General features: G+C 38.8%; 2 protein-coding genes across 2 annotated transcripts in view; one reads left to right on the plus strand and one right to left on the minus strand.

Moving 5' to 3' along the window:
* Positions 1-2,786: 2,786 nt before the first annotated feature.
* The window catches only part of LOC133841693 (uncharacterized), a 59,900-nt gene continuing 37,392 nt past the window's right edge, over positions 2,787-25,294 (minus strand). Inside the window, 12 exon segments of the mRNA XM_062274366.1 lie at positions 2,787-4,925; positions 7,406-7,568; positions 7,645-7,750; positions 7,828-7,966; positions 10,066-10,280; positions 10,387-10,496; positions 11,618-11,686; positions 13,703-13,744; positions 13,746-13,904; positions 14,085-14,228; positions 14,310-14,442; positions 24,171-24,345. Of these exon segments, the coding sequence (XP_062130350.1) occupies positions 3,682-4,925; positions 7,406-7,568; positions 7,645-7,750; positions 7,828-7,966; positions 10,066-10,280; positions 10,387-10,496; positions 11,618-11,686; positions 13,703-13,744; positions 13,746-13,904; positions 14,085-14,228; positions 14,310-14,442; positions 24,171-24,345 (2,699 nt within the window). The 3' untranslated portion in view covers positions 2,787-3,681.
* LOC133845012 (uncharacterized) lies at positions 20,712-21,148 on the plus strand. Its single transcript, XM_062279323.1, has 2 exons — positions 20,712-20,851; positions 20,908-21,148. Exons 1-2 carry the CDS (start codon positions 20,734-20,736, stop codon positions 21,084-21,086), a joined length of 297 nt encoding a protein of 98 aa, XP_062135307.1. The 5' UTR covers positions 20,712-20,733; the 3' UTR covers positions 21,087-21,148.

Genomic DNA, 25,294 nt, shown 5'->3' on the forward strand with positions numbered 1-25,294 from the left:
ATGAAACCAACGCTTTTTTCACCTCACATCCGGATGCCACTTAGTCAACAACGTCCAATGGGTATGCTAAACAAAAGAGCAGCTTAAAAATATTTTCGTTTACAATGTCAGCTAAATTGGCAGCAGAAAAAGCTATTTTCTATTCATGTGTCTAACTCTATTCATAAGTGTAATTGCTACCAACTATAAGAGCACTTGCATTAAACTATGGTTAGGGTATTACATTGCTGTATACTGCATTTTTTATGTTTTTTTTTTTTATTTTCCGCGCATGTTTTTATAACTTTTTAAGCTCTCACAATGCAAACAAAAACACAACGAAAAATGTATAAAAATCGTTGGACGTTAAAGAGGAAAATAATAGTTGAAAACAAGAAGTTGCTTGTAGTCGTATTACACAAACGGTTTAAATGAATTTGCCTATCAAAAGACTTTAAACTGATTAACATAAATTGTTTTCGATCAACAAGGTATTTCCTCAAAATTTAATGCATATTTGGCATTAATTTCGTTTGATTTTTCATTACGGTTAAAATCATGACAGAGCAAACAAAATGAAACATACAAACATAACGAAAACTGGTTAAAATTGATTGGCATTAAAGAGAAGAATAATATATGAAAATAAATTTATCGAGTAAAAGGCTTAAGCCTGATTAACATATGTTGCAAATATAACAAAATTCTTAACCAAAAATTTTCTAATAATGTTATGTGATTTAAAAGTACTTTCAATACGCTATTTATTGATAAGAGTTTGTCAGTTAAACTTCTCAGTGCAAACAAAAATACTACAAAACATAGTTAAAAATTGTTTATCGTGATAGAGGAAAATATAGCTGAAAACAAGACACTGGTGTAATTGTATTACACAAACTATGTAAATGCATTCAGCTATTAAAAGACTTAAACCACATTAACAGAAAGCGTTCTCAAGGTGTTTGCGAGCATGGCAAAATTCTTCTCATAGAGTTGACTAATAAAGCATTTCCTCAAAATTATGTGATAAACTGCAAAATGCATTTATATTTCACTTTCATTTTGTTTGTCTTCACATTGCAGTTAAAATTATGAATGAGCAAAAACATAACGAACACTGTTAAACGTTGTTTATCGTGAAAGCGGAAAATGTAGCTTAAAACAAAAACCTATTGTACTTGAACTACACCAACTGTTTAAAGGCATTTATGTATCAAAAGACTTAATCAAGATTAACAGAAAATGTTCTCAAGTTTTTGTTTGTAATCATTGCAAAATTCATCTCATAGAATTGGCTCACAAAACATTTCCTTGAAATCAAGTGATTAACTGCAATTAAATGCTTATTTGACTTTCATTTCGCTACACTTATTTGCGTGATTGCGACAGATAAACTTCACAGTGCAGTTAAAATTCTATAATTTCATTGCAAAGAATCGAGTGACAATAATTGCAATAATGCAAATAATTGTCGAGAGAGAGAGATATTATACAAACACACATGAACAATTTTAATTAAATCTGCTTAAAGGGAAATTTTTCGCTCACAATGACAACAATGCAAGCAAATGTATGCAGATGAACTTTTGCATTGAATGCCTGTCTTTTGCCATGTCTAGATATTGAATGGAAAGTAAAAGTTTCATTAAGATTGTCACGCGCCAAGCACAGAGAGAAAATACGAAATAAATAATGAATGAATGGCATTGCAGAAGTGTACTGTATGTATAAAACTTAAATTTCAATCGAAAGGTCGCCGGCAGCTTTAAATTAATTTAAGCGTACGAAACATTTTTGTTAGCTTGCGTGCGTAAGATGCTTAAAATTCAATACACGCGCTTCCTGACAGCAGTCCTTTATACACTTGATAACACTTCGGCAACCTTTGCCCCGCTGTCATACGTACGATGTGTGTGTGTGTGGGTGTCTGAAGATGAGAGCTCTTTAACAAAAACTGTCAGCCGGCTGGGAATTTTAATTTGAAAGGCAAACAACAAACATCAGATGAGGCGGCACAGCAAACATCGACAGGAAAATGCTGTAAAAACATTTAAATTAACGTCTCCTTCAGAGCTGTTGACATTGTGCGTACATGTGGGTTGGTTGCCTGGTTGCTTCGTTGGAAAAGGCATTCATAAAATGTGCCCATAAATGGCAAAAGGGTCACACAACAGACTCACACACACACACGCACACACACATAGAGGCGCACAGCATGTCCATAAAGATGAAGACCATAACGTGGCCATAAAACGAAAGAGTCTTCAAGTGTATGTTTTGCTCCTTTCACTCGCTACTGTTGCTGATGATGGCCTGATACTTACCGAAAAGCGGGCGGCGAGCCAACTGAAAACAATATTAGAAGCTGTACACACACGCTGTGCATACTGTGCGTATACGTAATTTTGTTGTCAATCCCATTTGATTGTTTGTCAGCTGCAGTTGTTGGCCAGCCAATTGTTCACTGTGCACCTTGTTGTTCTCTCTTTACACATTCATAATAAACCTTTATTCATAATATATATATCGTTAAATAACAATTTTCCATCTCTCGTACATTTAATGCATGTCAAAATGTTTTATTTATAATTATCGGTAATATATATTTAGTTCTCAACTAAATGCGTGGAACAAGGATTTATAGAGATGGCTGTGTGATAAAAATATTAAACTATTTATAAAATTGAATGAAAATTAATTACAGTTCTTTAAATCATATTTCATTTATTCAACACGCAGCCATCTCTACAGAGCTAATTCGTAATTTAGCTGTAAATAATTGTATTTTCTGTTTGTTCTTTCCACAGTTTTCTTTGAATTTTTGCCATTTTTTTATAAGTAGCTACATATTTAACTAAGCTCTGGAAGTGCGAGCATTTCTGTTGTTTGCTTTTGCTTTTGTTTTAGTTGAAGTTTTTATGAAATTTTTATTTTGGCAGAGATATGTTTAATTTACAATTTTAGAGCTAAGAGTAATAATATTAGTACTTAGGTATTATCATTTAATTTTATTAATTATTTACCTATACAAATGTAGTATTTTATGCTTAGACTTAAGACCATTTTCAATAGCGGCACTTAAGACTGCAAACTTACGAGTTAATTAATTAATTACATGAAAGCAGCTCTTTAAGTTTGCTGGCGGTTTCAATTAGTTGCTTTAGTTAATTATAGCTCTTTCTCTATCTATCTATCATCGCTCTCTCCCTCTTTGTCTCTATCTCTTTCTAGTTAATAAAACACATGAATTACAGCAAAATGGCAACGTTTGCTTTGTTTACTTGTGTGCGAGTATGTGTGTTTGTGTTTACGTGTGTGTGTGTGTGTGCGCTGCTTTGTTTATGTTTGTGTTTGCCAAGTGCAAAATATTCACAACATGGGGCTCATTATAGTTGCAAATGATTTTCGCTTGTTTTTGGCTTTCGATTTAGCAATGCAAATCACAAATCGACGAAACGGCTTTTCGATTTCGCTGTAATCAGGCGTTTTAATCGCCTCGCTGAACTTATTGTTGTCTTTTTGTTTTATCTTTTCTGTTTTTGTTTAATACAATAACACAAATACATTTTGTTGATAAAGTCTTTTGTTATTTTGACGAGTCACTTCGCATAACATTAAACAAATCCGTATCATTATCTATGTATGTATATAGTACACATATATCTTTATCGCTAACATTCTAACACTTTTAACTTTATCGATCTATACAGAAACCTCCTTCGTGTACTTCGAGCGATCGTTCAGATCGAGCACCAACTTATCGGGTCGCTTGGCACGCCCCGCCCCGCCCCCGCTGCTACTTGCTGTCTTATCCGTTTGGCTAGTGGAATTATTCGATGTGTTGGACACATTGCCCAGCGACACAGCCTGTGGTGCCTCAGCACCAGTAACAGCACTAACATCAACAGTTGTCGCCGCCGCCTCATCCGTGGCTTGCCTCGCTGTGCTCTGCGTATAGAGCGCTAAGTCATCTGTGGAGCGTGCCACTTTAGCTGCAGCAGTGGTGGCATCTGTGTGCTCTTGCAACAGCTCGCTACTTCTCGCCTGGCTGGGCAGCGACTGTGTCGCGGTCTGAGTGCAACTTCCGCTGCGTCGACGGCCAACTGTGGTCGCCACATCGGTTGGCTTGCTGTCGCTAAGCTTATACTTACTTCTACAATTATCACAAATTTGATACGAAATGCTGACCTCGGCCTCCAGTAAATTACGTGCCCCACGCTTACAGCTCGCCGGTGGCGTATTTGTGGCAGCCGTGCGTACTGTGGGGCGTCGCTGACGCTGCTGCTGCGGCGTCTGGTCCAGATCCTCTGACTGCGAGCACATGCAGTCAAGCTTGATGTTCGCAAAACTCAAGCTGCCCTCCTGCTGAGGCGAGCCCAGCTGCTCGCAGGTGCTGCGCGGCGGACAGCAGTAGTAGTGCTCCTTGGACGCATCGAGGCACCGACTGCAGATGATGTGACCATCGGCGGTGCGACGCAGCAGCTGCTCGCGAAAATCATCGCCGCTCAGCTCTGTGTTGATGGCGCGCTCCTCGAAGGCAGTGGTGGGCGTTGGCGTTGCCGATGAGGGCGGCGTCTCCAGCACCATGGTGGGAATGCTGCCACGTGAGGCAGCAGTAACTGAAGCAGCTCGACCATTCGCATTGTTCGCGTTGTTGTTCTGCTGCAGCTGTTGATTGTATTTCTGCATCTCGGCGTTAAGTGCCAGCAATGGCAACGCACTTTGCCGTGTGGCACCTGCACCACCTGCCGCATGCCCCGCGCTGGCTGCATGTGTCGCTGCGGCAGCCACCACCATCATGCCACCGGGTGTCTTAAGGCCATCCAACAGACTCGAAATGGTCATCACAGCGACACCTTTGGGCGGTGCCATCTCCTGTATGCGTTTCAGCTGCATGCTCAGCTGGCGTATCTCTTCGAGTGCTTCTTGGTCGGACAGTTTATTCTCTGCAAAGGAAATGTATGCTTGATGAAGTTGTGAGAGCTGCAGCCCACATCAATTGCAATTGCGCTGTGACTGTGACACCTATACAATGAGCATCATTTACACGCCGTGTCGCATCGCGTCGCGTCGTATTTGCGGCGCTTTTTACAGCAACTTTCGAGTTGAAAAGTTGATGGCGCTGCCTGCCAATCTCAGTCCTCGGTCTCAGTCACAACCAAACCCCTTGCAACTTTTACACTAAAAAAGTTGTGTTCATGTCAAAAGTTGGCTGGCATAAGTAATTTGCCCCCCAGCTCACTCCCATGCTGTTTGCTTGGTTGTTCGCTGTTCGCAAAACCCAACAAGGACAATTTAAATGCGTATTCCTGTAGTTGCGGCCAACAGCAGCAACATGAAAATGAAAATGAAAATGGACGCGGTGTTGTGGCTTTTATTTTACTCCCTTTCTCGTTAACTAGAAGGCAGACAACCCACATAACATTCATATATATATGGAGAGAATGGGGTCTGCACGATGATAAATGGCTGTTCAATTCAACTGAAAGCCTGTCAGTGTGATTTAAGTGAGTCCACTCAGCGCCACTTGACGCGACTTTCAAATAAAAAACCAGCAACTTTTTACTGTTGTTCTTTTTGTTGCTGTTGCTGCTGTTTGGCAGCGCTGGATTTAGATTTATGGCTGTGAAATTAAGCGAGCGCAGCAGTAGCAGCACCCGCCACAGAATTGAATTTATTATGTGCGCCCCTGTAAGTATGCTACACATTTGCAACGAGCAAAAGCGAAACAATTAAAAGGATGCCATGAAATTTTCGATACCCTTGGCAAACACATAAAATATAATTTACACAAAAACATAAATTTAATCAAGTGAGCAAACAATTTGCGTGCTAAAAAGGTTCACGAATTTATGTTGATGAAATATGAAGTATACGCAGCGTAGCATACGAAACTACTTATACCTCATTATCAAATGCTTGCAGGGTATAAAAAGAATATTTAAAATTCACCGCACACATACAAATGCACATGAATATACGAGTAATCTAACAACTTCGTCTCGAGTGGTGAGTGTGTGGTAGAGTGGGTATTTGCTGCTGCTGCTGCGTTGTTATTGTTTAATTTAAATATGCAAATTGAAGGAAGACCGCTTAAAAAACGCACGCAGCGCACCACAATGAATGAGCTGCCCTCTCAACCACACACATTCACACACACACACCCCCACAGAAAGATTTGAAAATTTAACGCACAATTTAGGCAACCGCAAAGGCGTCTTGCCCTTGCGCACACAGACAGTCGACAGTCAGCGGCAGACAAAGCGTCAAAATAGAAATACGAGCAATAAAAAATTAAATAAAAAAAAATACATAGAAAAACAGCGCGCCAATGAGAAAAAAGGTCGCTCGCTTGTTCGCTCATAAAGCATTAAAACATAAAGCGTCGCAGCTTTCGGTGATAAAGTCAAATTAAAATGCCGCCAACGATATCGCGTATACGCCGGGTACTTCCTATTAACTCACACCTCCGTTGGGATGGCAGCCATCTCTTTTTTAGCAGAAAGCAAGCAAAAATGTTGCCTATGTCAAATGCTGTCGGACCGTGCGACACGTGTTTTGCAGCAACTGCTAAAAGTTATTAGGAAAAACTTTTGTTTCTATCAAAATTTCGACAAGTCCGCATAAAGTCTGTGATTTGCTCTGTGCTGGCATCCAAGCAGTTATGGTTTGCGTAGTTCATATCAAAAGGAGTTGCTTCTGGGAATAAATCCTCAACAAATTTCTTGTTGGTTCGCTGCCTACGTTTTGAGATAACCAAATAAACATCTACGACTACGAATTCGAGTGCATGTGGCTGGAGGTCTTCTCGGAAGTTTTTGCTTCACTGATGTTGCCAGCGAGATACACATACATAGAAAACACGCACATTCTCCCACTCACACACACACACACACACTCACGCTTAGATTTCAACTCAGTCTTAGCTTGGCGAACATTCATAGGTTAACCGCATCAAGCATGGACGTCAAGGGGGAACACACATAAATCAAAGCTGGGGTTGACACAAGATATCCACGACCAGAGTCAAGTGTAGAGTCGAGTCGAGTCCTGTCGAGTCGAGTATATATACAATTCGCATGTAGGGGCTAGACAACGATGTCAGCGATAAGCTGACGCCACCACTTCGAGTCGCTGGCAGTTTATTTTTTAATTTGGCAAATAAAGTGCCATAAATAAAAGTCAAAATGCCGCAGCCAAAACAGATGACTTAATCAGCATCCTTGGACGCTTGCTACGTTGTCCTGCATAAATTGTCTCTCTGTCCACAGGCGCGTTGTACATCATGCATCATTTGTCAAACGTTCTGTTGGCAGCAACTGTTGCCTGTCTGCGATTCAAATGATGCGAATGTTTGTTCGCTCGTTTGTCATAAGCGGCGACGATATGCAGTCGATATTAGGGATATAATGATGCAATTAGTTACCTGCCGAGGTGGTGCCAGCTGCAGGCGCCGTCGATGTTGTCACCGAACTGGGATGGGCAAAGGTGCGCACCTGCGGGCGAAAATTGAATTTGGCTCCCGATGCCTTTGCCCCCAGGCCGATGTTCTCTTGATGCGACTTCCCACTACGCAGCACAATATAAACCTGCGAATAACGAAGACAACAACTTAGATATTTTACAAAGTCTGCGAAGTTAAAAGCATTTATATATCGTACACACCTTGCTGCCAAAGATAAGGGCGAGGAGCAGCGTCACCGTCAGCTGTGTGTGGCAGAAGAATATGATGTAGAGCAGATCTGGATTGGCTGGCGACTGCAGAAAGAGCCTGGCAGCAATAGAAGAAAAATAAACAGAGTACAGAAACACATTCAAAAAGAAAGAGAGCGAGTCTTAGGCACTTACATGGACACGTTGAGGAAACAGGTGAGCAGGAACTCATTGTAGATGGCCATTGATATGAAGCGGCTCTCGTTGAACTCGGAGGGCGCCTTTCTCACCATGATGCAGAGTCGCACGCCCCAAGCCAAGAACAATACCTCCACTGTGCATGCGGTTGAATCAGTTGAGCAGATAAATTGTAGAAGGCGAGAAAGGAGAATGGAGAAAGAGCAGAACATTTTTGGCTGGTAAGTTGGATCCTTTGTGCATTTGTTTGGTTTTTGAACTTTGGTTTTTGGTTTGAATTTTAATTAAAAACTTCAGCACTTGACGTGTGCGCTTGGCCCAATTGAATTGCCAATGCCTGCGAGCATTATAATTATGTATTATGTATTATTTCGGGTAATATTACTACATCAGCGCATGCAATTAAAATTAAGGGGAGCTCAAAAATTATACACTACACACAGCACGGCACGAGTGCAAGTCAAATACGTATAAATTTCCATATGAACAAAACAAAAAAACCTGCTGCAGTTCAAATGAAAAGTACGTTGAATATTTCACAGCGCGCAAAAAAAAAAGAGTGAGTAAAATAAAATAGTTTTATAAATTCATATTAATGCATTTGCGCTGCAGCGCAAATGAAGTTATTTAGAGAATGCTTCTGCAAATATATATCCCAGTTAAAGTTTTTTAATAAAGTCAACAGCTGACAATACGCATACATATGCACAGCTCTCACATCTGTGTGTTGTTTTGTGTCTGTGTCACGTTTCGTGACAGCAACTCTTTTTCAACTGTTTCTCCCCCCCTCGCGGCTATGCGTTGACAGGTTCTTGCAACGTACAAATATTGGGTGCAGCATACGAATTGTCAACAACAAAAAAATGCCAGTGTTTAACTTAACTAATTTAATAAGCCCACAGAGAAAAAGTCGAGATTGAAAAGTAGTTTGGAAATCTTAATTTAAAATTTTAACGATGTTAAACAACAAACAATCTTGAAATGAGATTTTGGGTTAAACAAATTTTAAATCAAGATTTTTTAGCTATACTTGCATTTTAAGATTAATAACATATTATTTTAAGATTTAAGTCTTGCTTCAAGAATATTTTATTTAAGATGTAGATTACCAATTTTGATTTAAGATGATTTTGTCTTTGAAACAAATTATTAAAATAGGATTTCTGGCTTAAAAGTCTTAAGGAACAAAATTTTTTTCAAGCATTTTAAAAATCTTCTTTTAAGCTCGAAAAGATCTCGAATTCAAGAATTTTTGTCTTGTTTCCTATATGGAATTCCCTTAGAAAGTTCGACTTGATTGAAGATTTTGTCTTCTTGGCTCAATTTTTAGATTTTTCCATGCTTGAAACAAGATTATAATCTTGAATTTCAAAATTGAGCAATCAAGACTTTTTGTGAAGTTTTGAACTTTATTTAAGTATAAACCTTCTTTGTCCAAATTTGTAATTCTATAATTTTGTTTCAATACTTTATTTTTGATTTTAGCATGTTTTTTTTTTTTCTGTGTAGCGGGAATACACTTGCATTTTTTCAACTGCAATAAATTTAGCGATAAAGCGAATCGGTCTTCTTATTTAAAAATCAATTAAGCAATATTTTCATCCATCACTTTAATAATAGAACAATAGTACTTGGAAATGGCCGCTGAAACTGACGAGCAAAGCGCATCAATGGAACAATTTGGTGAATAGCGCAAAAATGTTGTACGATACATGGATGGCTTGCAATTTGCAAATAAGCTTCAGAAAGTCACTGAATGCCATTCACTGTGCTCCGAGAGCTGCGCACACACACGAAAAAAAGTGGCATTTAGCTGCTGCACAGCATATATGGTCGCATGAAGTGCGCCTGTGGCCTTCTGACTGGATTTGAGTTTAAGCCAAGAGGACATCCGTTGCCTGCTGTCCTTTTGTCCTGTCCACGGGCCTGTTGCGTGTTGCCCGTGGCGACATTGGGATTCCAATATTTTTGCGCTATATTTTTTTGTGTTTTTTTTCGTACAGTCTTCAGTTCGTACACACACACGCTGCGTATACATAACGTGGCAAGGAATATATATGGACTGCAGTTATTTTTTTTACTGCATCGCTTTGCAGTATGCATTTGAGTTGCTTGCTTTTGAGTGGCTTCAAGACCAATCAAGTGGAGCTCTATATATGCGTATGCGTATGCGTGTCCTATCAAATTATTTCACATCTTTCATTCTCTCTTCATCTCTCTTTGCTCTTTACTTACTCGAGGTGAATGTGTAGTCCCACCAATCGGTTTTGCATAGAAACGCTTTGAGATCATCGGCGGTGCGTCCAACAACGACATCCGGTGGCGATACCAAGGTCCGCACCAACAAACAAGTACCGATGGCTCCACAGATGATGCCCAAACGCTTGAGCAGAGCCGCATCTGTGATTTTGACAGCTTTTGCCGAGCGCACTCTGAATATCACCGAAATGCTGCACATGATATATGTAGAAGTATATATGTATGTAAAAAACATTGCATAGCGATGGCCAAATCTAATCAAAAGAGAGACAGAGAGAGAATGAGTCGGGAACTTACCGCCAGGTCTTCAGCATGAGTGCACCGTAGGTCAGAGAGAATCCAATTTCGCGCAGCCAAATGCGAGCGGTGCATGTATACAGATTTGGATTCGGATACATCACAATGTTCTGCAAGTGTGTGTGTGTGAGTAGAATGACAAGAGAAAAATGCAAATAATTTTGTGTTGAAAACGTTGTCCGGTCACTTAGAATTGCAAATTAGTCGAGCATCTTTCGCTGACAGACACAAACATTGCGACACGACAATCGCCCACAGTTTCGACCAAGTTTATGCGAATATTTTAAACAGTGTGTTTTAAGTAGTATTTTCTTTATATTGTACTCGAAGTATGAGTATTTGCCTAGGTCTCAAATATTAATAAATCAAGACAGCAGCAGTAACAATAGCTTCGGCTTTGGCTCATTCACCCTGCCACATTGTGAGCACACATATTAAAAAATCATAAAGTGGGCCAAAAATTGCTATTGCCACAAAATACTTCTCCCTACTTGGCCCACATAGCACATCTCTCAAGTTGAGTTGAGTGTATCTTTTTTGGTCCTCAGCTGAGCTCAATCATTGTGTGTTGCCAAGTGGCAAGCTTGACGCTTCAGATAAGTGCCACAATATATCTTTTTCTCTTGTATTGTCTGCCAAAGAGTGTGTGTGCGATGAACTTTCGTTTAAAGTTCTTTATTTGGCCAGTTTGCCATTATTTTTCGTCACGAACCATAAATCAATCAAATTAAATTGCGTAGAAATCGATTTGAATTGAGTTTGGTCATTTTTGCCATATAGTCTATGGCAGGAGGAATCTATTTTCATTTTGTCGGCTCTGAATTTTGTGGTTTCCTCTCAGCCTGCTCCGTTAGCTATGCAAATTGTGTTATATGATTGACACAAAGTCTGATCCAAGGCTAAAAACGAATCCATTTTGTCCCAAATAAATATGCTTACCTCTAAATGACAGACTGTTCACACACACCCGAAAAAAAAGAACGGCTAGACGTGACTTTTGAAAATAAAAATATTGGTATTGTCAGGCATTGTTGAAAACTATTTGGCTCCGGAAGTAGAGGCTCAATATGCTTCCTGCCATAGATATGGCATTGAAATTTAATAAATCAAAGAACAATTTGGAGCATTTTCGCCCATTTTGGGTAAAGCCTGTTAAGCTGTAATCCCGTTGCGAAAAGCCCGCTGCTTTGCATAAAGCTTAAGGAAGCGAAAGGATGAATGATTAGCTTACCGTGCAGTAGATGAAGAACGCCCCAAGTGCAATGACCCGCAGCAAAGCTGGGCTGGCGGCACGAACAACCTGCAAATGTCAAAATATGTATATGAGAATGGGATATATTTCCAGCCTAAACTAGATTCATGTTTTAGGAAAAGTGTTGTGCACGTGGCGTGGCTTAGTTGAAATTCAAATTAAAATTGTCTCATCTGCACAATTGCGCAGACAGTAGAGAACAAAGTGGAAGAGGTCCAGGGAGAGAAAGAGCGTCACACTTGGCGACTCTTTAGTGCCATTTAATTAGTTTGGAACGCGAAGACGAGTTGAGAGATGAGAATGAGACTCGACATGCTTGTCGACGTCGACATCGACCTCGACTCTCGGTTGTAGAGATGTAGACACAAATGCGACAGAATCGCATTAGAAATGAAAACAGTTTAGTTGGTTGACTGCGCTGATTCGTTCGAGGATAAAGCAGCAGTTGGCAGGGGCAAGTCCCCCATGGGAAATGGAATAATTCACAATGCTTACATATATATACTATATATGTATACAGTAAAACGTAACATAGGAGTTGCGCATTCATATTTCAGGAATGCACTCGCATGGCAACGGAAAAGTTCAAAACGGTTTAAAACTATACGCCAGAGACACTTGGTCTATGGACTAACTTAATGAGTGCACAAGTGAGAGAGTCAGAGTAAGAGTACTCGGATTGGACAGAATGCAGTTAAGTTCATGTCGATGCACTTTAAGAAAAAAAGACGGAAGAAATTACTTAATTCTAGAATTTTACATTTGTATTTGGAATTTCCATCTTTAAATACAATATTTCAAACCAACACGAACAACTTAATCTTAGAATAGAAAATAAAATTCTGATTTGGAAAAATTTACAAATAAACTCGTAATATTGGAAAGAAATATGTTACTTAATTTTTTTCCATTTTTTTCTTTTTTTTTTAATTTATTAAATTATATTGAATTAAAAACTAATCTTGAAAAACGATATTTGATACAAAACAATAATCATTAAATAGGAAATTCAAATAGAAATGTTCAAATTTACTTTAATATTATGTTGAAGAACATTTTTTGAAACATTAACTAATTCTAAAATACGATATTCGGTACCAAAACAAGAATCTCAAAATAGAAAATTAAATTCTGATTAGTAAAACTCCCTAAAATATTTTTGGAAAGAAATTTTAAATATAACCCTTTTAAATTTATTTTATAAATTTTGAATAAGTAATGTTTTAAATACTATATTCGATTCCAAAACAAGAATTTTAAAATAGAAAATTCAATGCTGATTTAGAAAATTGACTAGAATATTATTGAAAAGAAAATTGCTTTACGAATTAAAATATAGAAATACGATGTTAACATAAGGATATTAAAAAAGTAAATTTAATTCTGAGTGGGAAAAATTACTGGAATAATATTTTTGCATCCAAGAATAAGGCATTATTGAAAAATCGTGAATGTTCTTCATTTCATTTAATTTTTTGTGGCTCAGATTTGTTTTCTTTTATGCAAAAAGAATTATCTTGAATTAAGAATTTAAATGAATAGAATTTATCTTTAAATTAATTAATTTGTCTTTAATTAAGGCTATGGTTTATTGTTTTATATATATGTCCAGTTTGAACAATGATTTGAGAATCTAAAGCTTTTTTCTCTATGTGTAAAAGTAACAGGAAGTTCGTGGAAAACTGTGTGAATGTTTGCACTTCCGTTTATACGCGACTATATCCGGTGGCGTTGTGGACTTTGACTCCGGCGATTGTGACACTGGAGATGGAGGCAGTACGCAGCACGTACAAAATTAACTTGAAACTAACAATGCTAAGCAGCTTAGCATCCCAATGACAGCAGCTTAGGTCGGCCTTGCGCAGGATCTAAGGCATTTGACAGCCAACCAGCCAGCTAGCTAGCTAGCCAGTCAGCACTCTGGCTCCGACCTTTGGCTTGGGGAAATAAAAGTTATGTTGCCATTTCAAAGAATGGAAAGTGAGAAAGTCTAGGGCACAGCGTCAAGTATATTTTATTTGGTCAGAGAGTGTGTGCTTTGTGTGCTGTGCTGTGGTCACTTACCTTGACTTGTTGATAGCGGAATGTGAACCAGGCGGCTGGGGGGCAGCAGGCCAATGACAATGCAGGCCAATGCCAGAATGCTGGTGCGCATGGGCCAATTGAGGGCCGCAATGCACGGCGAGGCATCCTCACAGGAGTCACAGCCCTCGGCGCAGGGAAGGCACTCGTACTCGCTGTTGCTGTTGTACGTGGAGTTCTTACCCTGCGAAGACATAGACACACAGCGTTGGACAGACAATATCAACATACATATTTAATGAGAGCTTTTGGTTAAGCGTTGGCAATTATTGAAACCACCTGACACAGCGGTTTCTCGCCGTGATAATGGTAATTTATACCACTGTCGAAAAAAACAACGAGGAGAAAAGAAGAGCAAACCTACCAGCATCAACTTTTCGTACTCCTCCTCCAGCAGGCTGCCGTTGAAGAACTTGTGTTGCGATACAACATCCGGAAAGTAAAAGCCCTTGCGGCAGAGGCATTTGTAGGAGCCACGACGAAAGCCAAGTCCCATAATGGCTTCACACTGCGAGAAGAAAGGTGAGAGAAAGTGAAAGTGAAAGCAATTGACTGCTGATTGCTGTGTGTATATATTTTAAGTACCCACCATGGTGGTGCGCTGCTTGCACTTGTCGGTGCCGGCAAAGATGTTCAGCGGTCGCTTTGTGCCAGGCGTATGACGCTGCGGGCACTGGTCGATGTCCACGCGCCGCAAGTCAATATCGATGCCAGATGTGCCTCTGTAAGAGAGCAGATACAGAAGGAGAGCGTTGCAAGGCGTTAAAAATTTATGTTATTAATTTGTCAGTTTAACAATCAACTGGGCGGCACTTAAGCCAAATGGCGCCATTTATAAAATCAATTCAATAAAACGTGCCAGCGGCTGATATTTATGTATCTACAATACTATATGTATGTCAGCTGTGTGTGTGTTTGAGTGTGTCTGCTTGTTAGTCCAGACAAAACAGAGTCCATCTTGTTGTTGTTGCTGCTTGTGTACAGCCAGCGATAACATACAATAAATTCCGCCTTTGATTACTGTGTGAATCGCAGCAGTCGACGACGACGACAGCGTCGGAAATGGAAGGGATAAAGGATAAAGACCATGCGGAAACTAACAAGCGTGTTATGGTTCCGCTTTCACAAATGGAAATGAATGCAAAAAAAAGAGAGAGAAAAAAACTAGCTAGTAGAAAATTATTTTCTTGTCCTTCCGTTGTCGTTTGGTTGACTTGCCGGACGAATGGACGGCCGCCTTGTCGTTTTACAAAGACATAAAACCATGAAAAGGGTGCACACACAAAGCCGCCAAGCGGACCCCTCATTGACCCACTCTGCCATCTCAGATATTCTATATGATCTGGTCTCTGGAACTGAAAATGGAACTGGCAAGGGCAGCTGGCAAACACCCAATTACACGCATTCCTAAGCAGCTACAGCCGAGTCCCGGCTTTCACCCCGCTCAGGCAGCCGGAACACATGTAGAAATTTTACGCATAATCCAAGGCCCCAAGCACAGTGAGGCACAATTGTATTTCTCGCTATTAAATGCGGGAAAAGAAGGTCCTTTTCAAAAAATAATTATATTAAAAATTCAAAGGAATTTAGCTTTCTGGCAAAATGAAAATTTTGAAAAAATTTGTTTTATAGATAATTGAAAGTTATTTATTTATATTATTATTTATCTCTATATCTAGTGTGTTTGTTTGACCTTTTTCTATGCATAATCTAGCTAACTTTTAATCTACGTTTTCTTAAGAAAGTTTCAGCCAATTTGTTCATCAAATTGAAATTGAAAACGTAAAACAAAAGTTGTATCCAGTGTATGTGTATGTGTGTGTTTTGGGCTCAGCTATAAAACTTCACGCATCTCCGACTGCCAGACTGTCTGACATCAATTGGCAGACCTTTTTTCCTTAATGCACACACACACACATACAAGCACACACATACACGTCCGCAGCGTGTGTGCTGTGCTTATCCGGTCTCGAGTTTCGTCCGCCTGTCAGTTAATATTGACATATCAGTTTGTATTTATTTGATTGTTTCTGACAACTTATTGATTGCAAAGAAAAAAAAAGGGATATCGACTGGGACTGGGCAGGACGTAGCAGGACTACACAATGGCCATATTACATTATAATAATGATTATGTTAATTCTCCTGCAGTTGATCCCAACGCCTTTGTGTCTGTATGTATGCTCTCTTCCTGGGATCCTTTTTCGTATTTGCTTGCCTTTTATTTGTGCTGTGGTTTCATTTTGTCAGCGCCCTTTTCTTGCTGTTGCTGTTGTTGTTGACAGTTTTGAAGATAATTTGTAAACGGATATCGAGAAATAAGCTTATCTCTGTCCCAATGAATTTCGGTGCTGGCTCTCATATTGATTTATTAGTTTGCCGCCTTTAGCACTGACTGACTGCATGTGTTTCTGTCTGTTCGAACCGTTTAATAGTCCTTCGTCGCATTGCTGATGCGGCACAATGTGTTGTGCCTGGTGGCGTATACTTGATGCGCCTTTGATTAAGTGTCGCCCAATGCCTACAAATGAGCTGCCAATTAATCGTTTGTCGTCCTCGTCGTGAGATTTGTCGACACCATTTCCATTTCCAATTCCATTTCAATGCCCGTTCGCTGCTGCGCCTGTTGATTTTCAATTTCGTTGTCCAAAAAAGCAAAAGCCACAGCACTCGCGGCCACAGCTTGGAGTTGGGGTCGTCGGATTTTATTGAGCTTTTCTCGCCTCTGGAATGAGCTGCAAGCGTTTGAGTCGTGTTTGGCCTTCAGCTGATTAGCATAATTGGTTTTCTTTTCGCTTCTCTAACCCAACACTCTGCGCCATCTAATTAAATGATGGCTAAAGCTGCCTGCCAGCGAGCAGCTGCTTCAAATCCAAAACAAACTTCAAGGCAAACACGCAAACTGCGAGGGGAAATATAATTTGCACATTTCCAAACGGGGTTGCAAGTGTTTGGAACTGACTTTAAAGTAAATATTTGTCAAGCCAAAATGCCGGAAAGTGCTACACGCTAGATGATACACAAAGTGGCAAACATTGAGCTGTGCAACAAATACTTTAACCCAGTCAAGGCACGTGCGCAACTCTCTAGCTAACGGAATACTCCTACGTGCATAGATGGAATGCATTTTCGCAGCACACACATACACACATGCTTTGATACAGATATTACAGCACGTGCCCGTCATTTAAAAATGGCTAATACGTATACGCAGTGTGGTATGTGACTGCTGCAGCTGTTGTTGTCGTTCCTGTTGTCACATTAAGCTAGTGTTAGTGCGTATTTTGGCCAACAAAAAAAAATACTAAAGGCACGCACGCGGGGAATCAGTTTGTAAATAACATGCCTGGCTGGATTTGTTGTCGCATTACACATACGCCATGTATGCGCTCCTCTATTTGCCAATGGACAGCAAACAACACGTTTCCAATGCACTCGCACTCGCACTCGCATTTCACTACTAATATCACATGAAGGTTACTGCTAATGTACGTAATCAGCTTTATGCTTGCAATTTTCACCTCGCTGACACACCGAGAGAGAAGGAGAGATAGAGTCAGCATAAGCCAGCAAACTGCGCCAACATGCCACAAATGTAATACCAAAATTTCACTGCGTGTGTGGTCAAAATTGAGGTCACATAATGTCAAATTGTGCAGATGAACTTCGTTTCATGTTAATACCTCCAGCGAGCCATTTAAGTCTGGCAAAAATGTGTAATTTAACATTTGAAGGATTTGCATTTGCTATGCTCTAGAAAATCTCTATACCCTAAAGTACTTCAGCTTGACATGTTCTTATGAATATTTACTAATATATTTGAGTATGACCATTACTTAAATACATTATTTAATCTGATATGTTGTTTACTCTAAAGCATCAATTTGTTTCTCGCATTCATTTTGCAAGAATCAATTAAAAGCAACTTTTGTTACTCGTGTTTGATTAAAATACAAACATACAAATTGTTTTCTTCATTTACACTTTTCACTTGGACTTGGACCATTGAAAAGAAACTATAAATAATTGTTTCTGCTGCAGAAGTGATTTTTATATTAAGAGAAATGGAAGCCATCTGACCTTGGGTATTGTCATTTAACTATTGGCGATAGATTGAAATGCAGCACTTGGTATTTCATTCAGAGTTCTATTGTTGCTGTTCTCGCTGTCGTTGCTGTTGTCGATGTAGATGTCGATGGTGATGTCAACGTCGATGTCGATGTCAATGCTGCAATGTTGCATGTAATTGGCTGTCGACAAGGCATTGACATTGTTGCAGCCACATGGAATGTCAATCGTCATGTTGCATGCACTTTCTGCCGCATGATTGGCAGCAGCATCTATCATCACGGTGAAATCCGATACGATCCAACCTGGGTCAAAACGTTTTGTGTGTATTTCTAAATACATATATGTACTTGTGTATGTGTGTGTGTGTGCACGTCAAGCAGCAGTTTCGAGTTGCATGCCGGACTGACACAAATCCAGCTTGTAAACGGAGCGTAAATACGAGAGATGATGACTTGTAAGCAACTTGTGAGCATGCAACGCAACGCTGACTGACTCTTGCCACTGTCATGTAATCCATAATCATGTATATTCACAATGTGCAACTCGACAGTCTAACAAGCCACTTTCCCCCTCTCCCTTTTGGCCATGTCTTGATTCTGGCACAAAGCAATGCTTATTGCCATATTTGATATTTCCGTTTCCGTTTGCCTCATTATGCTGTGCTCCGCTTTTGCTCAAGCTGTGAGTGCGCTGTAAATGTATGTGGAAAACTTACGAAGCAGCAGAAAGTCAAATAAATACAACGGCAGGATTATTTGAATGCTCGTTCTCACATTCCCACACTTATGCTTGGCTCTCTAATATTGAAAATTTGTTGCACGCAGCGCGAACGCTAAGCGAAACTTAAATGAAATCAAATAAAATTATTGCCCCAGCAGGCAGCCCAGAGGCAATTCAGTACAGACCAAGGCTCAGACCAAGCGGCTCAGCCAGACGTCGTGTCCTTTCTCTCGCTTTCGCTGGGCACACAGCGGGCGGTTAATGTGATTTGTGCTTTCTATATATATATATATATATATATATATTTGCGTTTTGCCTTTTTTGGCCCATTTTGTGGGCTGAGTTTCTGGCCATCTTCCAGTTACTGTTTTTTCTGTTCCGGCAGCTGCTAATGCCCATTTCAGTGCTGGCATCCAAAGTGCCAAATAATTTTTAATATTATTAAGTTAATGTTTGCTGCCGGTTAGCCGCCGCTCTGTTTTGTCCCCCCCGAATTGTCCCTTTTGTCCAGCCAGCATTCATCATGGTATAACGCAGCGTAATACATAAATTAAATCAATTAGCAACTTTTCTCTGCTGCCTTGTTTCGCCGCATCAACTTCCTCGATGAGTCGGACTTGGCCGTCGTTCCAGGCAGTTTGCCTGCTTCCCGCCAGTTAGCTGCCACGACGTAAACAAATTAATTTTTCGGTCTGTTCCACAACTAATGGCATACTGATAGCAGCACATTATTAACACGACCCAACAAACGCCTCTCGTCCATCGTTGTTATGCAGTGGCCAACTTTTTGGCTGCAATTTCGACTTAGTGTTTCCCTTTTAGAAAGTTAGTCAGTGATAATGTGAGGTTGATCACCGTAGGAAGTGGACACGAAGAGTAGCAAAAAATAATGAATTCTGATTAAAAAGGACAATGAAAAACGACTCTTAAAAATTTGAGATATTTCTCATTCTATAAAATAAAAATAAACTTTTTAGTTAAGTGAACTAACTTTGTAAGATATGTGAACTAACTGAATAAGTTGACCTTCATCTTTGTTCATTTTTTATCTTTGTTTCGATCTTATTCACTTGTTCCTTTTTTGACTAGTTGTTATTTCTTGATCTCTTCTCTTTCACTATTGTTCAGTTTTTGGCACTGATGTCGCAATTAATATTTTTGCGTTTCACTTAAAAATTGAATAATTAATAAATTTAAATAATGTAAATTTATTATATTTATAATAGTTCTTAAGTGAACTAGCTAAATAATCTAAGTAAGCAATAGTTCTCACTCTATTCAGTGAACCGAACTAATTTTAATAAGTTAATAATTTAACCGAATTAGTTCACCTTCAGCGTTGTTTACTGTTCAATTAATCACTTGTGATCTTTGGTTTGATTAGTTATTCTTTCTTATCGAAATTCAACGAATAATACATAATGAATAAAATAGATCGATGAAGAGCGTTGGGAACAAAATCAAACGATCGAATAGAGTGAACAAGTTCACAAACTTATTCAGTATGGTATATTACCTTTCATTATATGTAAAATAGTGCACTTGTTAGTCGGTTCTTTACTTGCTTCACTTATTCGTGCTTTTATTTTATTTTCCACAGCAAGTTGCAGTAATAAATGAGCTTTGTTTTTGGCTCTGCCTCTGACTCTGTGGCTGCTGCAGTTAGATGCCTCCCGCCTCATGGGGCAAGTGAACTTAGGGAAGCTGCAACATTTCGACATTAATTTTGTTGCATCCGTCCATTAGATGGCGGAAAATTAATGTTGCAACTAATTGCAGGCAGTTTGCCAGGCTTCCGTTTTTGAACAAGACAAAAGCGGCGAGTGGAAAGCGGCTTCGCCCTGGGCCATAAATATGCTCTTTATATGCTATGTTTGTATATACACATAAGAGCATTTGAGTTTCTAATGTGCGAAATTTATCGAGCGTGCAAAGTCATTGAACATCAATTGGCGTCTATCTATCGTATGTGTGCGTGTGTGTGTTTGGAAGTTTGCCGCTTTTTATAATTGATTGCTTTCATTAAATACTCTGCCTGCCACCCACCTGTAGAGAATTCGAACTGAGACTGCGACTTTAACAGTCGCTGGGCGGCAGCAGGTGGCGAAGTTAATGAAATTTTCAATGCTTGACAAGTAAAGTGCCCGGAACATGTTATAATTACGCAAGCCATTAGCCAAGTTCAGGGCAAGAGCTTTGCTTTCAATTTCATTTTAGTCACAATGTTGCAATGGCTGAAGATTCTGTTGGCCCTTGAATTTGTATTCGCTTTGCAAGAAATAGAAGATCCGGGACAACAGGATATATCTTGGTGGCAGAGCAATTTCTTTCAGTCTCACTGTGCGTACAACAAATCGTTTAGTTTTAATCAATACTTAAATGCCGATTTTTTGCAGGGCAGCAACGTAAACATTTCACAGAACCGACGAACAAGAGAAAGAGGATTATGGAAGTCGAACGTAAGGTGTATCCTTGCTACTGCTACAAACCGAAACCACAAAAGGAAGGTCACACCACACCAAAATATGAGAAGTATATGACAGAGACCAAGGATTTATTTTTCTTAAATAAATAATATATATAATATGTATTCGTAATGTGGAAAAAATTTACGTCACGTTAATAATAATATATTTTTTTTACTTTTTGTTTGTTTTTCTTAATTTTCAATTATAGATATCAATAAATTATATGTTTTGTGTAATATTGATTTCCGTTGGAAGACCAAATTTAAAAGATTGAAAATTATATCAATTAGATTGAAGAAAATAAGATAAAATAAGTTTATTCAAAATAGATAATTCGCAATAACTTTACATATTTATTAAATTAGCATGCATTGTAAGAAATTTGAAAAAAAATGCTAAATTTTAGGTTATACCTTTCATAAAATGGTATAGCTCAACTTATATGTCGCATATTAACTGTATTTTTAGTAGATGAGAAAATCAATCAATTGATTTAATGAGTGCGATTTAATCGTTTACTTTGACTAATGAAAGAAATATAATTTTAGAAAATAGCCTTCAACAAAACATTGTCTTTATAATAACTTATATTTATAGACAGAGTACATCCACAAAGACACGCAAATAATGTGTTGACTATTTATATCTTCTTATCACTTTGTGGCTAATTCAGTTGTTCGTTCTAACGGTAATGAGTTTATTAAAAGCCACTGATTAAAAAACAGCTTGTTGGCAGTAGTTTTGCAGTTGATGTCTGTCTATTTTTGCTGTTTTCTGTCTGTATGCTGCTTGTTGCTTGGATGCCAAGCAATAATTACAAATTATGCATGAAACGAAGTGGAAATGCGGACAGCAGCAACGTCGACTGGCTAATTGCGCAGAGCAATGTGCTGGCAGAGAACTGAAGAGCTCGAGAGAGAGAGAGAGAGAGAGAGAGAGAGAGACTAAGTACCTCCTTTTTGCCTGCCACATGCCCCAAACCTTCTGTGTCTTTGGCTTCGGCAATTGCCGCCGCCCACGTTTGGTCGTAAACATGGAATGGCTTTCAGCTGTCATTATGCAACATTGAGGCACTCAGTTTGATGTTGTAACTAACTGCTTGTAGTTGTTGCCATCGTTCTTGTTGTTGCATTTGTGTTATGCCCTCGTTAATGCTGAAATCTGCTTTCTTAGATTTGGGTTCACAAATATTTCTAATAAATTTTGTTTAACACTCACAGTTGATTTAGCAAATTTAATGAAATGCCGCATCCCCCTTTTTGTGCTGTCGACTACATTAATTAAATATGGCCAAAAACTGCACGCTTCCCAAATCTCCAAAAGTGGCCCCAACAAAATAAAGGCGAAGCCGAAGCCAAGTGTTTTAAGAAATTTATTGATTTGGTCAACCGTCTCTTGGGGAAAGATCAATGAAATTTTCATTAAACTGTGTAACTTATTTCGCGTTGCACGCGCTGAGTCAGTTTTGAAGGCAGAAGTCCACGAGTCCCGAGTCCATTCAGAGTTTTTCGCACAGTTTGGCAAACTTTTCGCCTCAACATTCAATCGGAAAAGTTTTCGAAAAGGCGAACTATGTCTGACAAAATAAAAGAAATGAGGCGAACGAGAAAAATTAAAAATTTCACTAAAAGGCCCCAAAACAGCGGGAGAGACGAGTGAAGTGAAAGAGGTTTTCGTTTTTTTTTTTCTGGTGGGGAAGGGGGAAAGGCGTCATAAAGTTTCATAAGAATGGTCCGTATCCATGTTAACGTATTCCGTTTGTCGGTGTGCGTGAGAAAAATTTGCTAACAGCTTTTAACTTAAAGAAGAAAAAGTTGCTTCTGATGCTGTGCTGATGCTGTGATGTTGCACGTGCAGCCTTGTGGCACTCATTTCACTGTGAAAAGCAACGCTATTCAATTACTGACACTGTTTACAGCATACTGTTCTTGCTTAGTTGGGGCATGTGGCGTGGTCATGGTGAGACAAAAGCCAAAGCATTGCCACACCCAAAAAAATGTTGCTTACATTTCATTTTTAGTCATTCGAAGGATGCGACTGTCGCTGACAGTTGAACGCCGCTCCACGGCATCAACAACATCACAAAAAGCAACTATAAACACAACAACAACGAAAAAAATGCAGAAACAATAAAAAATAAGTACAACAAGTTATCAAGCTTGAAGCGAAATTGCACGACTAGCAAATAGTCTGTAGAAAAAATAGTTAAGAATGAATGCCTTTTGAATTTTTATTCTATATTTTTTCCTTCTATAAAATTCGTTTTACTAAATTTGTCTATAGTCCAGTGTTTCTATAAATCTGTCAGTGGGAGGAAACTTCTTTATTTTTTGTAGGAACTTTTTTTATATTTCGAGAAATACTGTAAAATGTTAGTGCTTTAATAGTGTCTACTGTTATTTAACTTTACCCTTTCGGGAGAAAAGATTCTCGTAGGCAACATTGTTGTTACAATAAAATAAAATCCGAGTCACAATTTAATGTTAAACACATGTAGATTTTTGATATACTCTTTAGTTTAGTCAACTGTTTAATTGTTTACGTTATCATCATCAATTAAAATTAAATTCTGTCCCGAAAGGAAAGGGAAACTATTTTCGTTTCATAAAATGTTGCCTACTTTTAGGATAAAATAAATATTTTTAATGGAAAGAATAGGTAGTATTGATAAGCGCTATACAAATGGAAAAAAGAGAAAACAAGCAAAAAAAAGTAGCAGCAAACGAAACAATATTTAGAGAATAATTTTTGCTCACTAACTTGTTCAAGCTGTATCAAAGTATGATGAAAAGTAAACGGAAGTAAAAAATTGTTTAAAATGAAACTCATTTCCGCATCAACAAATTTCAAATTTCTGGTACAATCGGTCAAGAAATGTAAGTGCTTGCCTTGAGCCAAGTGTGGCATGCCCCTTGTTGTACATTTGAAATGTGTGCGAGGTATTGAAACGACAGAATAAAGCTGCACGCTGGCACTTTACAGGCCATTGCAGTTTCTCTGGGCGCTTTTTGTGCAAATTATTTATAGAACGGCTTGCTGTCTGTTTGCTCCTTGGGTTGGGCTCTCTTGCAACGCCCCCAACGCCCCCAACACCCACATCCACTGTCGTATTGCCTTTTCCCTAGTGATTTCCCTGGCGACTTTTGTATGGCAATTGTTTTTGACTTTGTGTGGTGCTTCGTTCGACTTACTTGAAGTGATAGCTGCCATTCTCGTAGCCAAAGAAAGGCACCGTATACGTTAGCATCCATATATTTCCGCCACCGCAGTCGTAATACGGTTTCGACCATCTGCCATCCTCGTACTTAACTGCCAGCGTGTCGACTTCGATGCGCTCCTCGGTGCGGTTTGAGTACAAATGGAAAGCTACAAAGGGAAAACAGAGAGAATATATCTTTGAATGTGGTTGCTTTCTATTGTGTCAGCTGCAAATGCAATTGGTCGATAAATCAATATGAATTCAAAAGGCGATCAGTGACAACTTTTGGTCTTTCGACCTTCAGGTTTCATTGTCTTTCGTTCTTAGAATAAGCTAATGACTTTTTAAGTGCACTTCTGGGTACGGCCAAAGTCAAAATGGATGTGATAGCAGCTTCCGCTAATGACTACAACTTGCTTACGGTTTGATAATGAAACCAACAACTGCAACATGCAAAAAATGCAAGAAAATTTAAATGGACTTTATCAATTCCAAATTAAAACTCAAGTTTAGCTGATGTTTTGTTCTTGGCTATTGTAAAAGTTTGTCATAGATATTTGAATAAAACACGGAATAGAGGCGGTATTTCTGTTAAATGCATATACCGAAAAATACCTAAATATGATATACAAAAGTATTTCTTAATATACTTATAGGATTCCAGGAATCATAATTACTGAAGTTATTCTTGTAAGTACTAAAAATTGCGGCTCTGGCTTTAAATTTTCTCCCGCTATTCTATTTTTATCGAATGTTGGGGGCAAAAGTGGGCGAAGCCTAAATTAGAAAAGTATTTCTTAAATAACTTTCAAGTTTATTTTAAAAGGAATCATAGAGACTGTAGTTAAAGCCCATTCTTAACTTAAATTATCCAAGAACAATTCATTTAAGGCAAATATATATTCTGCAGACTTAATAAAACTCCAAAGTATCTAAAGAATACGAATCTGTATCTGACTGAAATTTTATCTATGTATTTAATAGCATTTTAAAATGTGTGTAAATAGCATGGAGAAATGTACATCTGAGATTGATATGCATTGCCTAAGGTAATTACTAAGTAATAATTTAACTTCAAAACCATGCATCCGACGTTTGTTAGATTACAGTTTGATT

This window comes from Drosophila sulfurigaster, chromosome 3 (genome assembly GCF_023558435.1).
Source record: "Drosophila sulfurigaster albostrigata strain 15112-1811.04 chromosome 3, ASM2355843v2, whole genome shotgun sequence".
In the NCBI taxonomy this organism is placed as follows: domain Eukaryota; kingdom Metazoa; phylum Arthropoda; class Insecta; order Diptera; family Drosophilidae; genus Drosophila; species Drosophila sulfurigaster.